Here is an 18,277-nt window from a genome sequence, read left to right as displayed (position 1 = left end):
TTTTATACATGCTTTATGTATATTATTTTATACCTAAAGGTATATATACCTATATATATATGTATATATACCTATATATATATATATATATACCTATATATATATATATATACACCTATATATATATATATATATATATATATATATACCTATATATATATATATATATATATATATATATTTGGGACATTTTACTTAAGAGAGCAGAGAGACCGAAGTAAGGGGGCAGGGAGGGTGTCAGATCTGTTTGTGAGTGATTAACCACTAAGTTCAGACAACTTTGACTCCAAGAAGTGTTTTGTTCCTCAGCAGCTCTAAGCACCTCAGGTCTTGGTCTTTGTTGACACTGGATATGTCTTAGCCTCCAGAATACTGAGACTAATCAGCTACCGTTCTGCTTAAAGACGTACATCTATCTTCATACTCTTCTAGTCTGGTTTGTATGCATTACATTAAGTCACTGATTTTCACCCATCTCTGTACACTTCAGATATAAGGGGCTTGTCATGCATCCACTGTTTCTGAGCTCCTGTTCGTTTACATTTACAGTAGGTAGCCTAGGTGCATTGCTTTTTTTGGTGAATCCCCTTAGCAATAGGATGTTCTCCATTCATTTTGAACTCTCCAATAGCATGAGTTCTTGTTAGACAGGAGGGACCCTATCAATAAGAAACAGACCTGTACAGATTTATCTTGGTAGCTTCAGCTCTCAGTAGTTTGGAGTCAGCCAGCTAGCTGCATTCCAGATGACAACTTAGTTCCCAACAGCCATCTCAACGCAAAGTTACTATTAAACAAATACTGTTAATACCACTTTCTGCTGCTGAAAGTGTCTGGGGGATATGTGAGGTGCTAGTGCATTTTTTTTTAACAGTCTGTGGGTCATGACAGCTATCTGAAGGCAAAAGACATTTGGAAATGGAAGGAAGGGGTTGTTAGATACATATGTGTGTATATATATATATATATATATATGTTATATATATACATATATAAATACATATATATGTATTTCCTATATATATGTATGTATATGTATTTCCTATATATATGTGTGTATATATATATATATATGTTCTATATATGTGTATATGTGTATATATATATTTCCCCCCCAGCAAATATGAAATGTTTTTTCATATTAAAGTTTTCCAGGTTTGGAGCTTATACTTAGGAACTGATGTAAGTATTGCTCCTTAGTACCAATATATTTACAAGGTAATTCTTAGAGTGATGTGATAAAGTGTAAAGGAATGCTTGAAATATCCTTGAACAATGTGCTTTGTTTTTTTTTAAAGCTATAATATTCCTGCTATTGAAGTGTATTATCTCTGTCAAATCACTCAGTCCCACCTCAGAAAAAGCTGTCTGTGATTTCAAAGGGAGTTTTGCCTCAGGTACTGCTTGCAACATCAGGACCAGGAATTAGTGTAATGTGACCCACCATTTGTATTGCTTTGGGGTAAATTTAAGAGAGAAGATTTAACATTGTGTATGTCATGCTGAGATATTGCAATATCTTGGATGGGTTATTAGGCACTGATCCAAAGGTTAAGTGCAGCAGCCACATGAGACGTGGCTTTATCCTTACATGATCTGTGCCCGTGTTCTATTTCATAGTCCCCTGGAATGGGAATTATCACTAGAATAAAACAACAGATTTTCAGGACTTCATTGAAATCTACTGTAAGCTACAAAACATAGTTTCAGAGCAGAATTGTGCGTGTATATATGTCCTTTGAAATCTAGAAATCAGTCCTCATATGTGTGAAATTTTGAATCTGGCTCCAAATATGTACCAGAAAAATATTTATGACCTCTGGGGAAGTCTAGATTTAAATTTGTGGTTGAGGACCTTTTCTAATTTATATGCATATATCTTTTTTTTGTTTCTTATTTTCCATGCTGTTTTTGCTTGGCTTGCATTAAATAAAATGCTTCAATGGAGTGTGGTAGTCTAGCATTTGTTTTGCCTCAGGAGTAGATTGCCCCATCTTGCATATCTGGTCAAGTAAATTGCTCTCTTGCCTGTGTACTTCGATAATAGTACTGTGCTTTAGACCTTCCTGTACAGCCCCCCAGTGAGAAGGGCTGCAAGAGGCTGGGCCTGTGTGGCACTAACAGGCTTCTGCGTTGTAATGGATGCATTCATCTCCTATTTACATAAATTAATAGTTAAAACTTGTTTGGTTGCTTAAGAAAACTCATTAGGCTTTTAGAGTAGCTGAATTATGAGCACTGTGGCAATTGCTCCCATTGACTTGTCTCCTGCTGGTTCACTGGGAACCAGTCCATCTCAGGGTCAGGTCCCTGAGTTTCCTTACAGAATTAAACGGATAGCATTTAAAAGAAAATACAGATAGTCTGTTCAGTGCAAAATGCATGTTGGGGAGGTTCCTTACAAAAAAGAAGTTGTGTTTAAATTAAAAAATAATAATAATAAAAATTATGGTCTTAATGGCTTATTTTCACTCAGGAATTAGGTCATATTTTTTTACTCATTTTCTACTAGTCACTAGAGAAATTCTGACATTGTAAGAGAAAGGTCAGCTTGCTTAACCTGCAGTGGGATAAAAATGATTCCTGTGAAAAGCCTGGTCAGATTTTGAGGTTTGTTTTTCTTAATTGAATATTCTGCTTTGCCTTTTTACCTTATTTTATCAAATTTACTTTTTTTTTTTCCTATATGTATATTTTTTAATAGATTGGAGAAAGAGAGCATTCAGCGCAGCATTAGCAATCAAGCAAAGGCCCGAGCCCTTCAGGCCCAGCAAAGAGAGCAGGAGCTGACACAGAAGATGCAGCAAATGGAGGCCCAGCATGAGAAAACTGGTAGGTGGTAGGGAAAGATTAGAGCCTGGGCACTCACTCACAAGCCAGGCCCACGCCTTACTGTGAAATGACATCAGGAACACCTGTAACCTTTGGCTGGCCGAAGGGAGCAGATGCTAACTACACCGGAGATTCCGAATTACATATTAGTTAGCGTTTAAAAGAGAAAATGGAAAGTATTGCCCACTGTCTGTTGATTTCAGAGTGCTGCTCTCACATCTGTTGCACCATCTGGATTATGAGTTTATTTACCTGTGTTCAAGAAACGTAAAGCTGAGAGAGACCACAACAAAGTAGAAAAACAAAGGGCTTGTTTTTGGCTGGATTTTCAGGCACACATGTTATATAAAGAAAATAGCATCAGAAGCTCTGCGGGAAATGCTCTGAGCTTACAGTTAAAGTCTCCTGAATAGCATTGAACAGTTCCCACAGTACACACATTATAGCTACTCTAAAAGCTTAATGAGTTTGCTTCGGCATCCAAACTGGAGAAAAGCTTTAGCCATTAATCGGTTCTTAATTCACTGTCGCAGCTGGATGTAATTCACTGGCTCCAAATTGATATGTTCCTTTATTTAATCTTTGCAGCCTCAAACATTTTTAGCATTAGTATGAGCCCCCTCCCAACAATAAGAAAGATATTTAATCCCTTGCATACTTCAGTTTGTCATAATAGGAGACCCCATTGTATTGACTTAGCAGATCAATAGCTTCTAACCTTAATCTGTGAGTAAAAATGGGTTTTACTAAACAAAACAAAACAAAAACCCTTTTGTTATTTTGATATGCCAATAAAATTAACAAAGGGTCATATTATAAACAAAAAATAATTTTTAGGGAAGTAGCCTCTGAGCATAGAAAGGAGGAGAAGCTTCAGCTGTTATGGAGCATGGTGTATTCATATCTTTAAAGAAATAGCATTCTTATTCACCAGTCTTCTAATATCTTCAGAAAAATGAAGTAGCCTGTGTTACTCCTTAGCAGTGCCAATTAATACCTGAAGAAGCAGACACATTTACACCTCCCATTGATTTTTTAATTTATTTATTTATTTTCCTTTTTTGCAGCCTTATCACAGTACTTGAGGACCTTATTTTGTGTTCAGGGAATGCAAACAAATGTTATAGCTACTCCCTACACAGTAAGAGAAAAGAAGCACTCAGAATCAGAGAATTGCTGCTCTAGCCAGCACATCTGCATATGACCAAGTGTAACTTTGCACAAGAGATGTGTAACTTACTCTCCTGGTGTATTAATTATCCCAGTACATAAAAATGAAACAACTTTGAGGCTGAGTATGTCTCTAATAATATAAAGAAGTGTTGAAAATAAAGAAACCCTTGTGTATTATGATCTTTCATGTTTATAGGAAATCTGGGTAGCAGTTTTCTATACTTCTCTGAGTCATTTTAAAGGTAGGAATCAAGAAAAAATATTTTGCACTATCTTCCTCTTGGAACAATAACAATAAGGTTTTTTATTTCTAGGTCAAGAGTTTTGGTGTAGCCCAAGATATTAGTAGCTGAAAATGATTTTATAAGAACTGGATAAGTCTGGTATCTGATCATAAGAGACAACATAAATTACAGTAAGCACAGGGCATTGTAAATAAAATAACTGCTTTCTAGAAGGACAAAATAATGCACTTTATAGTCAGCATGTTTGGATTACTAGCATATCCTCTGCACCAGGTGAGCAAGCAAAAGGATGCTAAGGCTACTAATTTTATTCCTCCCAGAAATATCAGTAACCTTCCAGCTGAAAAGTAAAACCACTGGATGAGATATGTAGTTTTTACAGGGATTCCTGTCACACAAGACTCGATTCAATGGTCACATCACTTTAATGCTTTAGGTTAGCTTATTCTGACATACAGACTTTACTTAGTGAATGGTGATGTTATAAATCCATATGCATGTAGCTGAAGTATAAAAAAGCATACCAAAAACATTGATACCTAAACAAAAGAAGAATGTTAAATAGTTTCTAAATTCTCTTTATATTTATGTAATTATAAAATAATTTTCTAGTATCCTAATTTTATTATTTCTAGTAAACGAACTGGACTCATTGCTGACCTCCCAGAAAACATTCATAGCAAAATTAAAGAAAGAATGCTGTTTGTTGGCAAGCAAGTTGGAGCAAATGTCAGAAAAATACAGGTTAGTATATTTTCTTATCCTACCCCCTTTACTATTTTGACATGCTTCCTTATTTTATATTTGACTTTTAATATTTGTTATTGTTCATCTTGTCCCAGATATTGCACATCCTCTCAATATAATACATGTCATTAAATTAACATGGATGGGTTTTTTTTCCAAGATGGTTCTCATTTTCTACTTTTCAGATGATGTTTGTGGCTATTAATTTAATCTTTTTGGTTTATTCCCAGTGTAAAAATTGCTTCCTATATTATTTCTAATGTTCTTATTCTTAATATGAGAAGTATAAAGTTGTTAGTGGAACTACGGTTCCAGTTAATCTGAATCTGTATTGAAACTAGTAAATATTTAAAGCTCTCAAAACCGTAATGTGTTGGTTTAGTTATTTACTTAAAGCTCCATTCATAATAGTACACACTGAATAATTATCTCTGAAAAATTTGTTGTCAGAATTGCTTGTCATTGAAGCTCTGATTCTGCTGCTGATTATTATGTGGTTCTCTCATTTAAAACCAGTTGTAGGGCTAAGTTACAAAACCATTAAAAATTCTGGAGTACAATAAAAACTAGAAGCGATAACTGGTTTAATAAATGTGAAAGTATGAAGGTAACTATTTAAAAACTAAGTTCTATAAGACAGGACTATTACAGTTCCAGCCCTCGTTTTCCTTCCTCGTCATTAATTTACTGTTGCGTATTTTTCAGTATGAAAGTATACTTTGTTGAAACTTTCTGCAAGGTCATATTAAGGGCACTGTCAAAAAAGGCTGAAATGGTGAGGTAGTATTCTGTGACTTCTGTAAATTTCATGCAAAATGAATTTGGCAGTTAAAGGCAGGATTCTTGTATGGCTTATGTGAAGTAAGAGAAGCATTCAGCAAAGATAAAACTGGTTTTCAAGATAGGTTTCTTCTTCTGGGTGGATTTAGTTATCCTGTTGAACTAACAACAGGGTCAACACTCACTCAGGGGGAGAACTCATTTATCCCAATATCCTGTCTCTAGGGATGATCAAAGGGGAATGATATAAGTAGATGATGCTTTCCACAGGTACTGCCTCCACTGGCTATCCTACTTTCCACAGAATAAGAGGTGTTAACTAGCTGTTAAGTAGCTGAAGTTGGGAGATGAATCCCACCATGAGTATTCGGGGAAGAAACTAGAAACTTAAGGAAATATAAGCCATCTTCCCCTGCAAATGTTGTGATGGGTGTTTGAGAGAGAAGCAAACAGAATTTTTCTTCTGAAAAAGCAGGGCTCCACTGCTAAAGTAATATGAAATCTAAACAGATTCAAACCATATCATTATTCCAGCAATAAAAATGCACACAGACTTTGTTGCTAGAGCTCAGAATCACAGACTAGTAACTGTAAAAGGATAAAGGAAAGACAGAAAACATACTGTGAAAACACATTATTCTCTGAAAATAAATACCAGAGATTGCCAAGTGTTTCTCCACCTAGCAGCATTAGCTGACTATGTCAAGAACCTGAAAGGGGAGAAGAAGCTCTCTTGGATCTCCATAAAGTTGTATACTTTCCACAAGAAACACTATGGAAGTTTTGAGAAATGGCCCCAAAATGGTTTGAGATTGCCTGCGTTGGGGTGGGAGCTGTTGCAGGCAGTAAAAGAAATGGACAAATATGTACGGGGAAAAAGTGTATGAAAAGGAGAACTGAACGGTGAAACCGGAGATGGTGTGAAATGGTGACTTAGTGAATGCTTCAAGAATGATGTGGTAAGAAGATCAGATGCAGAACATGGCTTAAACTGGGTTTAAAATTCATGGGCGTTCTTTAGCTTTCAGTAGCATCACTCCAAAAGGCACTCTCCACACTCATTCTCTTGTGATACAGTGTAAAGCTGCCTTTGTGCTCAAAAAAAAAAAAAAAAGTCTTTTTTGGAAGATGTTATAGCTTAAGTCTTATGTACATTAGTAAAAGCAGATCAAACTATTATTAAGAAGAGATATGAGAGTAACTTCATGTTTTTCTTCTAGAAAGAAAAGGGTCCACTTCTAATGAAAGGCATTTCAAATTTGTTTTTGATGTCTACATCTTTGCACTACTTAAGTGGGATACCTCTGGGTTGCATGTTTTTGTATTAAATGCAGGCTTTCTGATAGATGTAATATATTTTTTTTACAACCTAACCGCTTCCATAGTATTAAAAAAAAATCAGGAAGACAACTTCAGACAAATTATAAACCCCTCAAACCGTGCAAAAAGAAGGTAATGTCTGAGAAGGTTTTTGTATGCAAAGGCGTGTTTAAACCATAGTCTTTTTTTGATTTCTTCTTTTATTTTTTTATTAATTTTCTCCAATTGTCACTATCTGAGTTTCTAGGTTGTGGATTAATGCTTAACACTGCCCACTGTGTATTTGTCATTTGCGTTTTGTAATTAAGGGGAACAATGGGAATCCATTGGGTCTCGTTATATATAATGGTTGGTTTAATTTGTTTCACTTCTATCTTGTTAATTGTAAATTGATCATTAAGATTTGAATTCTAATCTGTCACCAGGGTTGTGAGTATTGAAGCTAGAGCAATGATCCTGGTTTTAATCACTGATGATGAGAAACAAATTTTATAATTTTGGTACATATTGCAGTTCATATATTTTAACACTGTATTTTATGGTGTTATAAATATTGTTAAATGACTTTTAGTGTAGTTTTACTGTTTGGACTATAATGTATAAATTATATTACTGTTTTGGCAACAGTAAGCATCCAACTGTGTGAGTTTAATTGAAGTAAAGAACACACACCCGGCTGAACTATTTTTCTGCGGGTTGGTTGACTGCAGTCAATTACACTTCGATACCAGGAGCAGAGTGTTTGCTTAGGGCAGCCGTGTGAAGATGTGAAACAGAGTCTGTCTGAGAGATGAATCGTTAAAATAACATACAGTGGTACTCATCGAGATAGCAGAAAATATTTTACAGCATATATTTAATGTATCTAATTGCTGTACAAGTAAATAACTGGTTTTAAGGGCAGGAAAAGACAATGCTTAAAAAAACCAGCCTCTTTGCTTTGACTCCTAGTGCTGCAATGCAAAAGATGATTCAGGGGAGTAAAGACAGCTTTGCCACCTTAATACTAAAAAATCAGCTCATCCTAAAAATATCCCATGTCTGACTTTAAGCTACAACTATTTAACATTTACTGGTTCTTTGCCTTTTTATCTGAATGTTTTGGGTGAGCCTGTTATTTTTGTGGTATTTTTTCCAAGATTGTCCCAACAGGTGTGGTAGGGGTATAAATACAACTTGCTTCTTGAGTTGTCTTATACAGTAGATGGCTGGATCCAGGGGCATAGGGTTTTTTTCTGTTGTTACCTCCTTCAGCAATTACTTTGAATACAGCTGTGTGAGCAGAGCTATTTAGGATCATTTGTGCAGACCATGTACTGCCCCTGGCTGACTGCTCATAGTGTAAATTTGCTATCACTGTGGTTTAGGCTTATTTACGGGCATGTTCTTATTACCCAACGATGTTGAAATTGTTTGAAAATCATGTAGAATTGACTGCTCTGCAATAAAATTTGGAAACTGACAATACAGGCAGTATCTTTGTCAGACAATGATGCAAACTCAGTGTGCATGTTGTTGGGGACCAGTGTTCTATTTTAATACCAACACATGAACTTCTTAATATGGACTGCAGTAGGCATTCTACCATTCCTGTATGCTGTTTTCTAAAATTTCAGTGTCGTGAAATATTTATTTAATATTTAACTTAGAATGGCCATTGTGTAAATAGTATTTAAACTGGAATAAATGTAGGTTTTCTGTTGAGTTCTTCAGCTGTAATTGCGAAAGAGATGTATTAGAGAGGCTGTTACCTGAGATCTCTGGTGTGCTGCTTTGCAATGGACCTTTACCTTGATCTGCTGATTGCCTTTCTTACAACATCAGTACAAATGAAAGACTGCGTTCATCCTGTGTGATAAGAAATGCTCCGTACTTTTTGTTACTGACATTTCGCAGTTACTAGTATTTATGTTAAAAGTTAAGAATTAGATTTGAGTACTTCCCGATACTATCCTGTATGCTGTTAGGAAGCTTCCCATTTACTCATTCATCTAAGTTCGATGTGAACATCAGTGTGACTCTGATGTATTTTTCATCGTTGTTCCATAATAGAGCCATAACTTCATATTTAAATTCAATTATTTACAGTCTTCTTCCAAAGTTGCCCTTGCTAAGTTCTTTCAGATTCACAGATGATATCCTGCATTGTTCTCCATTTAAATACGAAAAGATTATGTTGTCATTTCCAGATCTGTCTTGTCAGTGTAACAACATGTTTTTGAAGAAGTATTTATTCCCCCTGCACTTTGTTGTGTGTTTCAGAATGTCAGTTGTTGTTGCATTCTGCAACAGCCAGGAAGGTAAAGTCTCTTCATTCTGTATCTGCAGCATATTTAAGTTTATGATTTAAAGATATCTCTGAAGCTTTTTAACCTCAAGATCTGGAGTGGCAGATGCCATAAAACAAATTTGCCTGCTTTTGATTCTTACGTTCTGATGGTATAGCAGATTCTGACATGTTCTCATTAACCTTTTCCAAGGAGTTAAACTGTACAAGTGCATAATGTATATTTTATCACAATTTTATATGAGATCTTTTCCTGATATTAAGAAACAGCTCATGCCTGTTTCTCCATGGGCTGATGGTTAGAGATGTAGCAAGTAACAGTCCCAGGTCATTCATGGATCTGGTGTCTCTGCTCACCCGTGAAGAATAAGAATTGCTAGAAAGTGACTAAATTTCTTAAAGGCTCTGCCAAGCCTTGTGTAGATTAGAGTGTGTGTATGATTTGTACATTGTTGCTTTGATTAACTTTCCTCTTTTTATTTATTTTTTTAATATATCATGCAGTATTTTGGGCACACCAGGGCAATAAAGTTTCTAAAACAGTAGTACTATTCAGAGTTTAACCTGTGCAGTACAATAAGGGTTGAAAAAGTTTCTAGTAGCCATTTTTTGAATTAGATATTGGCATTTACCAACAAAGAACTTGAAAGGAGTTTTCAAAATGCTTAACAAGCATGAATTTACATGTATTGATGATGTTTAATAGCAGCACCTAATGTCAAATGACATGCCTGTTTAAATGAAACTGAAATTAGCATAGCCAACCTGTGACTAATTGACATATTTACCAGACACACTGCAGCTTCATGTTCTTTCATTTTAAGATTATTTGAAGTGGTTTCTTGTTTCTGGAAGTTCTAGTAATAGCCTGTTTATGCATTATATATATCATATATGGAATTTCATAAATGCTGAAGCCACATATTGATGGCACGCTGCAGGATGAAATCTGACAACATCCATCATCACTGTGTTTTACTTCTGTAGATCTAAAGTCAACCAGCTTAGTCAGGAAAAAGAGTATCTTCTTGGCAGATTGGAGAAGATGCAGAAACGAAATGATGAATTGGACCAACAGTGTATCCAGCATGGGAGAATGCATGAGAGGATGAAGTCAAGGTAGGAGGTCCTGTTAATCTGTCAGCAGGTGGTATGCTATACTGTTACCTGTTATACTGTAAACATAAAAATGACACTAAATTGAAAGTAATGGTCTTGCTTTATGAAAATGACCACCCTTCCCCCCACCCTTTAAGCATTCTGTCAAGTTTGTGGTGCATTTTTTTTTGTAACATCTTTTGCTCATGCCACTTTGGATAAATAAAAGGAAAACTTGAACAGCATAGTCTTCCAGAGAATTTAAGCCTACCACATATGTGTGTGGGCTGCTTCGGCTGTTCTCTGTTCTAACTTGGATGAATTGTCTTACCGTAGCAAAAAAAAGAGGAGGGAAGAGAGGGCTGAGGAGAAGAGGAGGTTATTTAGTAGTGTGAAGGTAGATTACAGATGTGGATTCTGTAATGCCATGTAATGATTTTTTCAATATTGCCAACTTATGTTTCTTGGTAATATTTAACTTATATAAACAAACAAACAAAAAAAAATTGTTGATGGTCTTAGTATCCGAGAGCTATTGATTGCGTCCAGGTACCTCTAGCCTTTTCAAAGGAGTACTGACTTCTTGGGAATAGCTGGGAGCAGCTAGAGTGAAATATTACCACTGATATACATTCTGGCCAGTGTCCAGACTACCTTGTGCTGTGATCTGCATTAGATAATCTTAAAGATCACTCTGGAGGCTTTTCTTCTTGGTACCAGAAGGATGTTATACCCTCTTGCTCTGTTTTCCAGTCTGTTTTGAGTCTAATGGTCTCTGAGGGGAGCTGAGGAGTGGCTGGGGAGATGGGAGAAGTAGGGAAGATTGCATTTCTGCAAGTCCGGTTGACCTGGCTACTTCTTTCTTGTCAGTACTAAAAGACAAGGTTCAGTTTAAGCTCATTTGAGCTAGGTAGTCCTGACAGAGTAAAAGTTTATGGTCTGTTTTTGACAAGAGAGTACCTGACAAGAACATAGCTTGCATGTACTGAATCTTGCAGTCTTGTTTGTTCACTCCATTCCAGCTGTGGTCTCTGTCTGTCCACTGTTTCTTGCAAACTCTCGTTGTTTTCTTTCTGGTCTCATAGGTCCCTCTCTTTTCAGATTTCTGTCTGAGCCTCATCTTGTTCTTTTGTAACCCAGAACTGCTTTAATTTTTTACAGCTTAGAGAACAAAGAAACTCAAAATACCTACATGATTGTCTCCCATCTATGTAACCAAGTAATTTTTCCATTGATCTTACCTCCTCTTTGTTTTCTTGCGGTGGATTTTTCACATTTGGGCAACACACATGGAGGACTCAGTTTTACTTGTAGGGGGGAAAAAATCCACCTTTTTTTTTTTCTTTTTCCTTAGCTGTTCCCCTGTATTATTAGTATCTTGGTGAATTTAAAATTTCTTTGTAAGTTTTTTGGAGAGCCCTTCCTTTATGTAAGAACCAAATGGACCTAGTGGAAAATGTTGTTCATTCTCTGCAGCAGCAGCAATGACTATACAGTAGAAAAGATTGAAAGCATTAATCCAGAACAGAAAAGTGGTTTGAAAGCAGAGCGGTCATGCTGCAGGCAGTGCCCTACCTTCTGCTGCTGTTTTGATAACGGCAAGGAGAGAAAACAGCACAGTGATAATGTTTGTCACATTAAATATTTTAGAATATTTAAATGTGGCAGAGATTATCAAGCATTCGAATCATGGCCAGTAACAGCATTTTAAGAGAGGGCTCTTCTAACATATTTTTAATTATGATTTTACACTGCATTTATTTAAAATCCAGGTAATTAATGACAAAGCTGCTATTATAATCTGCTTTAAAAATTCAGTGTAATCTGCTTTTAGTTTCCATGTCAAAACTGTAATGGATTCTTACTTGCCAACTGCTATAAATTGGCTATGAACTATTCTAAGTGAAGAAAAACAGCAAGTCTAACTTGTACAAAAAATGAATATCACGCTTCTTTCTATATAAGTCAAAGGACTCCCACCAAATAAAACACAGCCATTTTTCTCTTCTGATTTTGGAAACAAAGGTTTATCAGTGCTATTTAGCAAAACAGAGAAGAACAAATAGTGTGTTTTGCCTCAGATTTCCACCACTTAGGTACAAATAAGCACAACTTGTCATTAAGGCTCATTGCTTCTTATTGCAAAGATATGTTTTCTCTTTTTATTCAGCCACCAGTACCCTTGGTCTCCTTGCAATGCAACGATGTGCAGCAGGTTCCTCCCTGATTTTCTTTATATTTTTATTCTGCCTCTTTATTCTTTAGTTTCTTGTAGCAAAATTGTTTTGACTTAAATCTTGAACTTAATATTGCATTTGATTAATAAAAAATGTTTGCATAGTACTTAAGAAGTCTGTGACTATTTGTTTTCTGCTGTAAAAACACAGTGGGCCCTGATGTAACTGCTTTGTGGAAGGAGCAAGACCTAATATATATACCTAATATGCATCCCTTTATGTTTTTTTGCTCAGTGAAATGCAGCATTAAAAAAGGTAGACATCCATCTAAATGATTGGAGTTGGTGATTTGCTTAGCTATTTAAGTTATCTCAGAAGTATTAGATAGCATGACAGTAGGCTGCGCATGTGGAAGCGAACTGATCCATCTCAGTGCCTTTACAGGTATGGCTGTTGGAGAAATAAAATCTTCTCTTTAATGTGCCAAAGAGCACATTGGTAGCAATTTTCAACTTGAAAGCAAATTTTATGATTAAATTTTTCAGATTCTGTAGATAAGTGTTCATAGTAGAAGTTAGCAGATAGAAGGAAGTATGGAATTTTAAAGACTCAAATGATGTGTGCAGTGTGGATTGATATCTTCAAGTAGCAGAAGAAAATCACAAGCATTCAATTTCCTTTTCTAAAGATGAACCAATTATGCCTTTATATCGAAGAACGAGAAGGAGTACATGAATAATATGTTGTATGAAGTATAATGCTTTTTTGAAACATTATTAATAAAACAATTCTAGAAGCTTATGATTGGATGTATCCGAACTAATTTTCAAACTGCTATTTGTAGGTAGAATCGAGGAGCTGTAAGTTTTCCCTAGAATTCCTATCTGATCATTAGAGCTGGTATTTTTTCCTTTAATGTGTGTGTGATCACTGTTTGATCGACACAACATCAGCCATTCATGTCATACAAATTTGACTGGGGCTTTTTGTCATGATGCTTTGGGGGAGGCAGTAGTGTTGTGTGTATTTCAACTGTATTTTTGGGAGCTGAAGTTAAAAAGAAGAGCCTGCAGGACTGGCAGTTTGGGGCAGATGTGTGTCTATTCCTCAGGCATCAGTGGTTGCAAGTTAACTATAAAAATGTTACAGCCATCTGTGTAACAAGACGGCAGAGATCTGCTCTTGCCTGTTACTATAAATAAGAAGGAGATTTGTTTGACTTCATAGACATTGGATTTATAAAGACTCTATGTGTCAAATTGTAACTACGTGCCATGTTGCTGAGATGTGTCTGCAGCCAACTACCTGGGGTGTCTTCCCCTTCAGAGATTCTAGTGGAGCGCAGCAACTGTGCAGAAATGTCTGTATACCACAATGTGTGAGAAATTATATTTGTTTTCCACCTATGGGGAAATGTATGATTCTTATGGATAAGCTTATCTGTAAGAGTATCTAAAATGGATTCTTAAGTGGACCACTATAGGAGTTAGAGAGAATAAATGATGCTTAGATTGACAGTAATTTGAACGTTTTTTCCACCATTAATTTTTTTGTTGCTGTTACTAAGTGAAGTGTGAGAGATCTCATATGCATGAGAGAACACATATATATGAGAATTGAGACACAAATTGAGAATATACCAGCCATTTCAAGTAGCTGAAATCATAATAGCTGACTTGCTGTCACACTATGGAATAGAAATTTGGAGTTTCTCTGGTAGATCTCCAGTGAAATTGAATAAAATTATTTCTTGATAACTGAATCTATTAACTTGAATTACATATTTTACATTTCCTTTCTAAGTCATACAATTATAGTTCATGTATTTTTTTTCTGTTTGTTTTGTTTTGTTTTTCTGTAAATGTTGATGAGTAGAAAAACTCAGTTTCGACCATTGCTTAGAAGGCCTTTTATTTTCCCAATCCAATGGAATAATTGTTACCTTAGTCTTAATAGCCTAAGCATCTGTTTTGAAATGCAGTTACAGAATAAAAAATGCTTTAATTTGCATCTTTTTAGTTTAAAAGGCATTAATTTTTATATTGAGAATAGTGCAAAACTCTCAGCTCTATTCAGAATTTGAGATTATCGTTACTACTTAATTTTTTATTGCTATGCAATATGCTCCCATTTTAGTTTTGTTTTTTTTTTTACAGAATTACTATTAAAAACAATCAACAAATGTTGTGTGTATATATATGTATATATATACATGTATTTACGTATATGTATATATATATATATATATATATATATATATGTTCACATCAAAATCTAAAAATGTATTTGGCTTTTGTTTAATGTGTTTGGATGTGTTAACACAGTAGATATGATCTCTGTCCCTCTTCCTTTCCTGCTCGCTATTTTTTTTCCTTCTCCTTATTTTAAATAGGGGTATATATGTAGCGTGTGTGTATATATTATTTATACCTTTGTATGTGTAGTCTACATGTTAATAATCCTTTTCTAAACAGGTAACAGCTTTTATGACATTATGTGAACTCCTGAACGTTTTTTTTTAAAGATATATTCTCGAACTGCTTGGATAGCACACACATACAGCAAGAATTATCTTAGTTGTTAGAAAACCTGAAAATGTATACCAAGAATAAAGTATAGTCTTCCGAAAATGCTGTGAAATAGTGTACAAGTTCCCTTTCTTGAGAAGTAAATGACAATTGGACAGAAATATCACGCACAAGTTTCAGGCAGTTATGGAAATATAATAGTGTTCTGTAAGATCTATTCTTGGTTACTGCATTCTGTATTATTCTACTGCAGCTATGACTGAACATGTACATTTGATGTATGTTTATATATTTGATATATGCATATATATAACCATTTCTTTGGGACTCCATTAAGCTCTACTGTAAGAGTCATTAGGCCTCACAGCTCCAATTAGGTCATTTCCAGCACCACTGTCCTACTGATTGGGATCTGCATTTATTTGTGGTCAGCTTGTACCCATTTGCCCATGATTCAAAATGTCTGTAAGTAGTTCTTTTGTTTTGCTCTTATTTTATCTGCACCATATTTATAGACAATGGTTCTATCCATTCAGTCTACTTCTCAGTAATAAATGAAGCCTTTCTTATTTGCTCTTTTTGCAGTATGCTTTCCATCTCCCTTTGTTTTCTGGTTGTTGATCTTTTCATATGGTTGATCAGACCTGTTGGCAGGGCATTGGATAAGGGCATTTGAGTTTCTTGGGTAGTAGAATTAATATATTTACTGTACATTCCTTGACTGACAGATCCTATGATCACATTTGCCTTTCTTATAGCTACTTAATGCTGGTAATCCATCTATATCCAAAAAGTGCATCCAGGACCTCTTTCTCCCAAGTGATTACAAGTTGTTAGCAAAGACTTTTTTACTATGAACTAAAAATCCATTAAGTCTGCAGTGTAAGATTTTGTGCCATCAAATTTCTTCCCATTTTTGGTGTTCTTCTGCATAGTGTTTCCTTCTGTGCAGTATTCCAGACCTTCTCTAAGCTCATGACATGTCTAAAATTTATTGGCCCACTATCACTTCTTCTACTGAATCATATTTCCAGATATTCAGTAATCTGCTTAAATGCAACTAAAAGAAATGCACTTATTCTTCACCATCAGTTGTTCCATCATATGTGCTCTTTGTTTTAGTCAGGTGGTTACTGACTAAATTATTATTAGTTGCCTTAATCTGCCAGAGAAATTGGGATTGACATGACAGAATCTTCATATTTTAATCTTAAGTTTCTATTTTTTCATGTTTTCCATTTACCTTCATGTCCTTACATATTCTTTTTCCTTCATCATTTGTTGTAGGTTTTTCAGACATTTGAAGTCATATTAACGGGCCAATAGTTATTGAATTACCTTTTTTATGGATTGGTTAATGCTACATATGTTTTGATCAGTTAGCATGTAAACTATATAGAGGCAAAAAGTACAGTGTGTCTATGTTTGCTTTGCATGTGCAACACACTGGTAACAGCTGGTCACCACAGTTGCAGTGTTTTAGAAATTGGAGGATAATATTTGGGAAAGAGATGCTTCATGGGGATATTTGAGGCGTGGGGGATAGCCTATGCCTAAAAGAAAAGCTAGAGGCACAAATAACTTGCTTCTCTGTTGAACAGCTATCAGCACTGACTAACAACCCTTCTGTTAAGAGTCTGATAGTTGTCCACTGCTGAGGATATCTTCAGCTTGACTGCTTTGATGTTCTCAGCCTTCTCTAAAACATGAGGGGTAGTTCTTATTCATGCCTTCAGCTTCTGGGAGTCAAAGCCTTCAGCTCACTAATAGTAAGCTTGTGCTCTTGTCTACCAGGAATGTAAAAAGCCTTGAAATGTGTGACATAAAACAGCACAGCATAAGGTTCCAGGCTGTTCTTGTTACTTTCTGTTGTCAGCACAGTTGCTGGGTTTCAAATTTAAATGTTAATTTAGCATTAACAAAGAATTCTTGATTCTATCCTCTGAAAAGAAGGTGGATAAAGGTGATGTCTTCAGCAGCCCAGCACAGACTCTCCTTGTTGTGGCAAAATCTAGAAATGCTTGGCCCCATGCAGAGCATCATACTGATGCGAGAGAAGGATTGTGTTGCAATTATAGCCATGGACTTCCAGTGAAAAAACAACTTTATTCACCCTTTTTTTTTCAGTTGGAGATTGCTTCTGGTGATGATATGCAGTCCTTATTGTGTTAATCCACCAATTACCTTTAGCCACCACATCCTTCCTTTGAATATTTTTGTCTTCAGTGACTGCTAGTAGACTTTCTGGTCAGTGACAGTAGTAATGGACCAGTCAATTGATCAAATTGCACCCTTGCCAGTGAGTTCATAAAAACTTTCTTGTTTAATGGCAAGAAACAGCACCAAAATGCATCACATGTCATATAAAGCATCTGCTAATGTGTATTCAGAGCTACAGAATAAAGGTTTCTACTCAGGATAATAACCTTCCCAATATAGTATGCACTCTGGAGGACAGTCCTTCCCATGTTCCTCCTAGCGCTAGATACATCTTTAGCAAGTCTTGGTTCTTTACACTATCTAAAAATAAATTGCTGAAATCTGTGACTGTTATGGTCATTTTATTTTCTTCCATATTGTGTTGCATCTCCGTTTTCAAAATTCGTTCTTCTGTACCATATTTCTTATGATATGTCAGAACATTAAAAAATATGTATTTGCAAGTAGCCACTGTGAGACACGCTGTAGCGTTTACCAGTGCCATAATAAAATCCTGGCACTTACCTGCTTTGAAGGTTAGTGTTGTAAGGAGACCCAAAACTAATGACAGTTGATGTTCTTAATATAATGAGTGAGTTGATTTTTGCTAGGCTGTTGGAACACAGCTTATTTTTTTATTTTTTTTTTGTAGTAACTTCAACATTGTAGTTACTTGCACGTAATACAGTCTTGCTCCTATGGAATTTAATATAATTGTGGTTGCTCTCATTTTTCCTATGCCTAACCTGCTTCTAATTTTTTCTAAGTTTAACCTCAATGTGTCAGTAAGTTCCACAACTAATGTTGCTTTTAAAGAGATTTTTTTGTTTGTGACTTGTTTTTCGCTCTTTCAAATTAATTGGAAGTGGGGTTGGTTCCAGATTATGAAAC

General features: G+C 35.5%; 1 protein-coding gene across 6 annotated transcripts in view; it reads left to right on the top strand.

Moving 5' to 3' along the window:
• The window catches only part of SDCCAG8 (SHH signaling and ciliogenesis regulator SDCCAG8), a 97,278-nt gene that overhangs the window by 51,510 nt on the left and 27,491 nt on the right, over positions 1-18,277 (top strand). For 5 of the 6 annotated variants that reach the window (XR_014943899.1, XM_085541257.1, XM_015857643.3 and 2 more), the window contains 3 exons: positions 2,705-2,832; positions 4,886-4,994; positions 10,372-10,503. Coding sequence is in view for 4 of the 6 variants with exons in the window: in XM_085541257.1 (XP_085397383.1) it covers positions 2,705-2,832; positions 4,886-4,994; positions 10,372-10,503 (369 nt within the window). In the remaining 2 variants the exon portion in view is untranslated. The remainder of the gene's footprint in view (positions 1-2,704; positions 2,833-4,885; positions 4,995-10,371; positions 10,504-18,277) is intronic. The other variant, XR_014943900.1, reaches the window with a different exon arrangement.

The sequence above is a fragment of the Coturnix japonica genome, chromosome 3 (genome assembly GCF_054131305.1).
Source record: "Coturnix japonica strain WE chromosome 3, WE-NBRP24, whole genome shotgun sequence".
In the NCBI taxonomy this organism is placed as follows: domain Eukaryota; kingdom Metazoa; phylum Chordata; class Aves; order Galliformes; family Phasianidae; genus Coturnix; species Coturnix japonica.
This window is presented reverse-complemented; position numbering and strand designations above follow the sequence as displayed.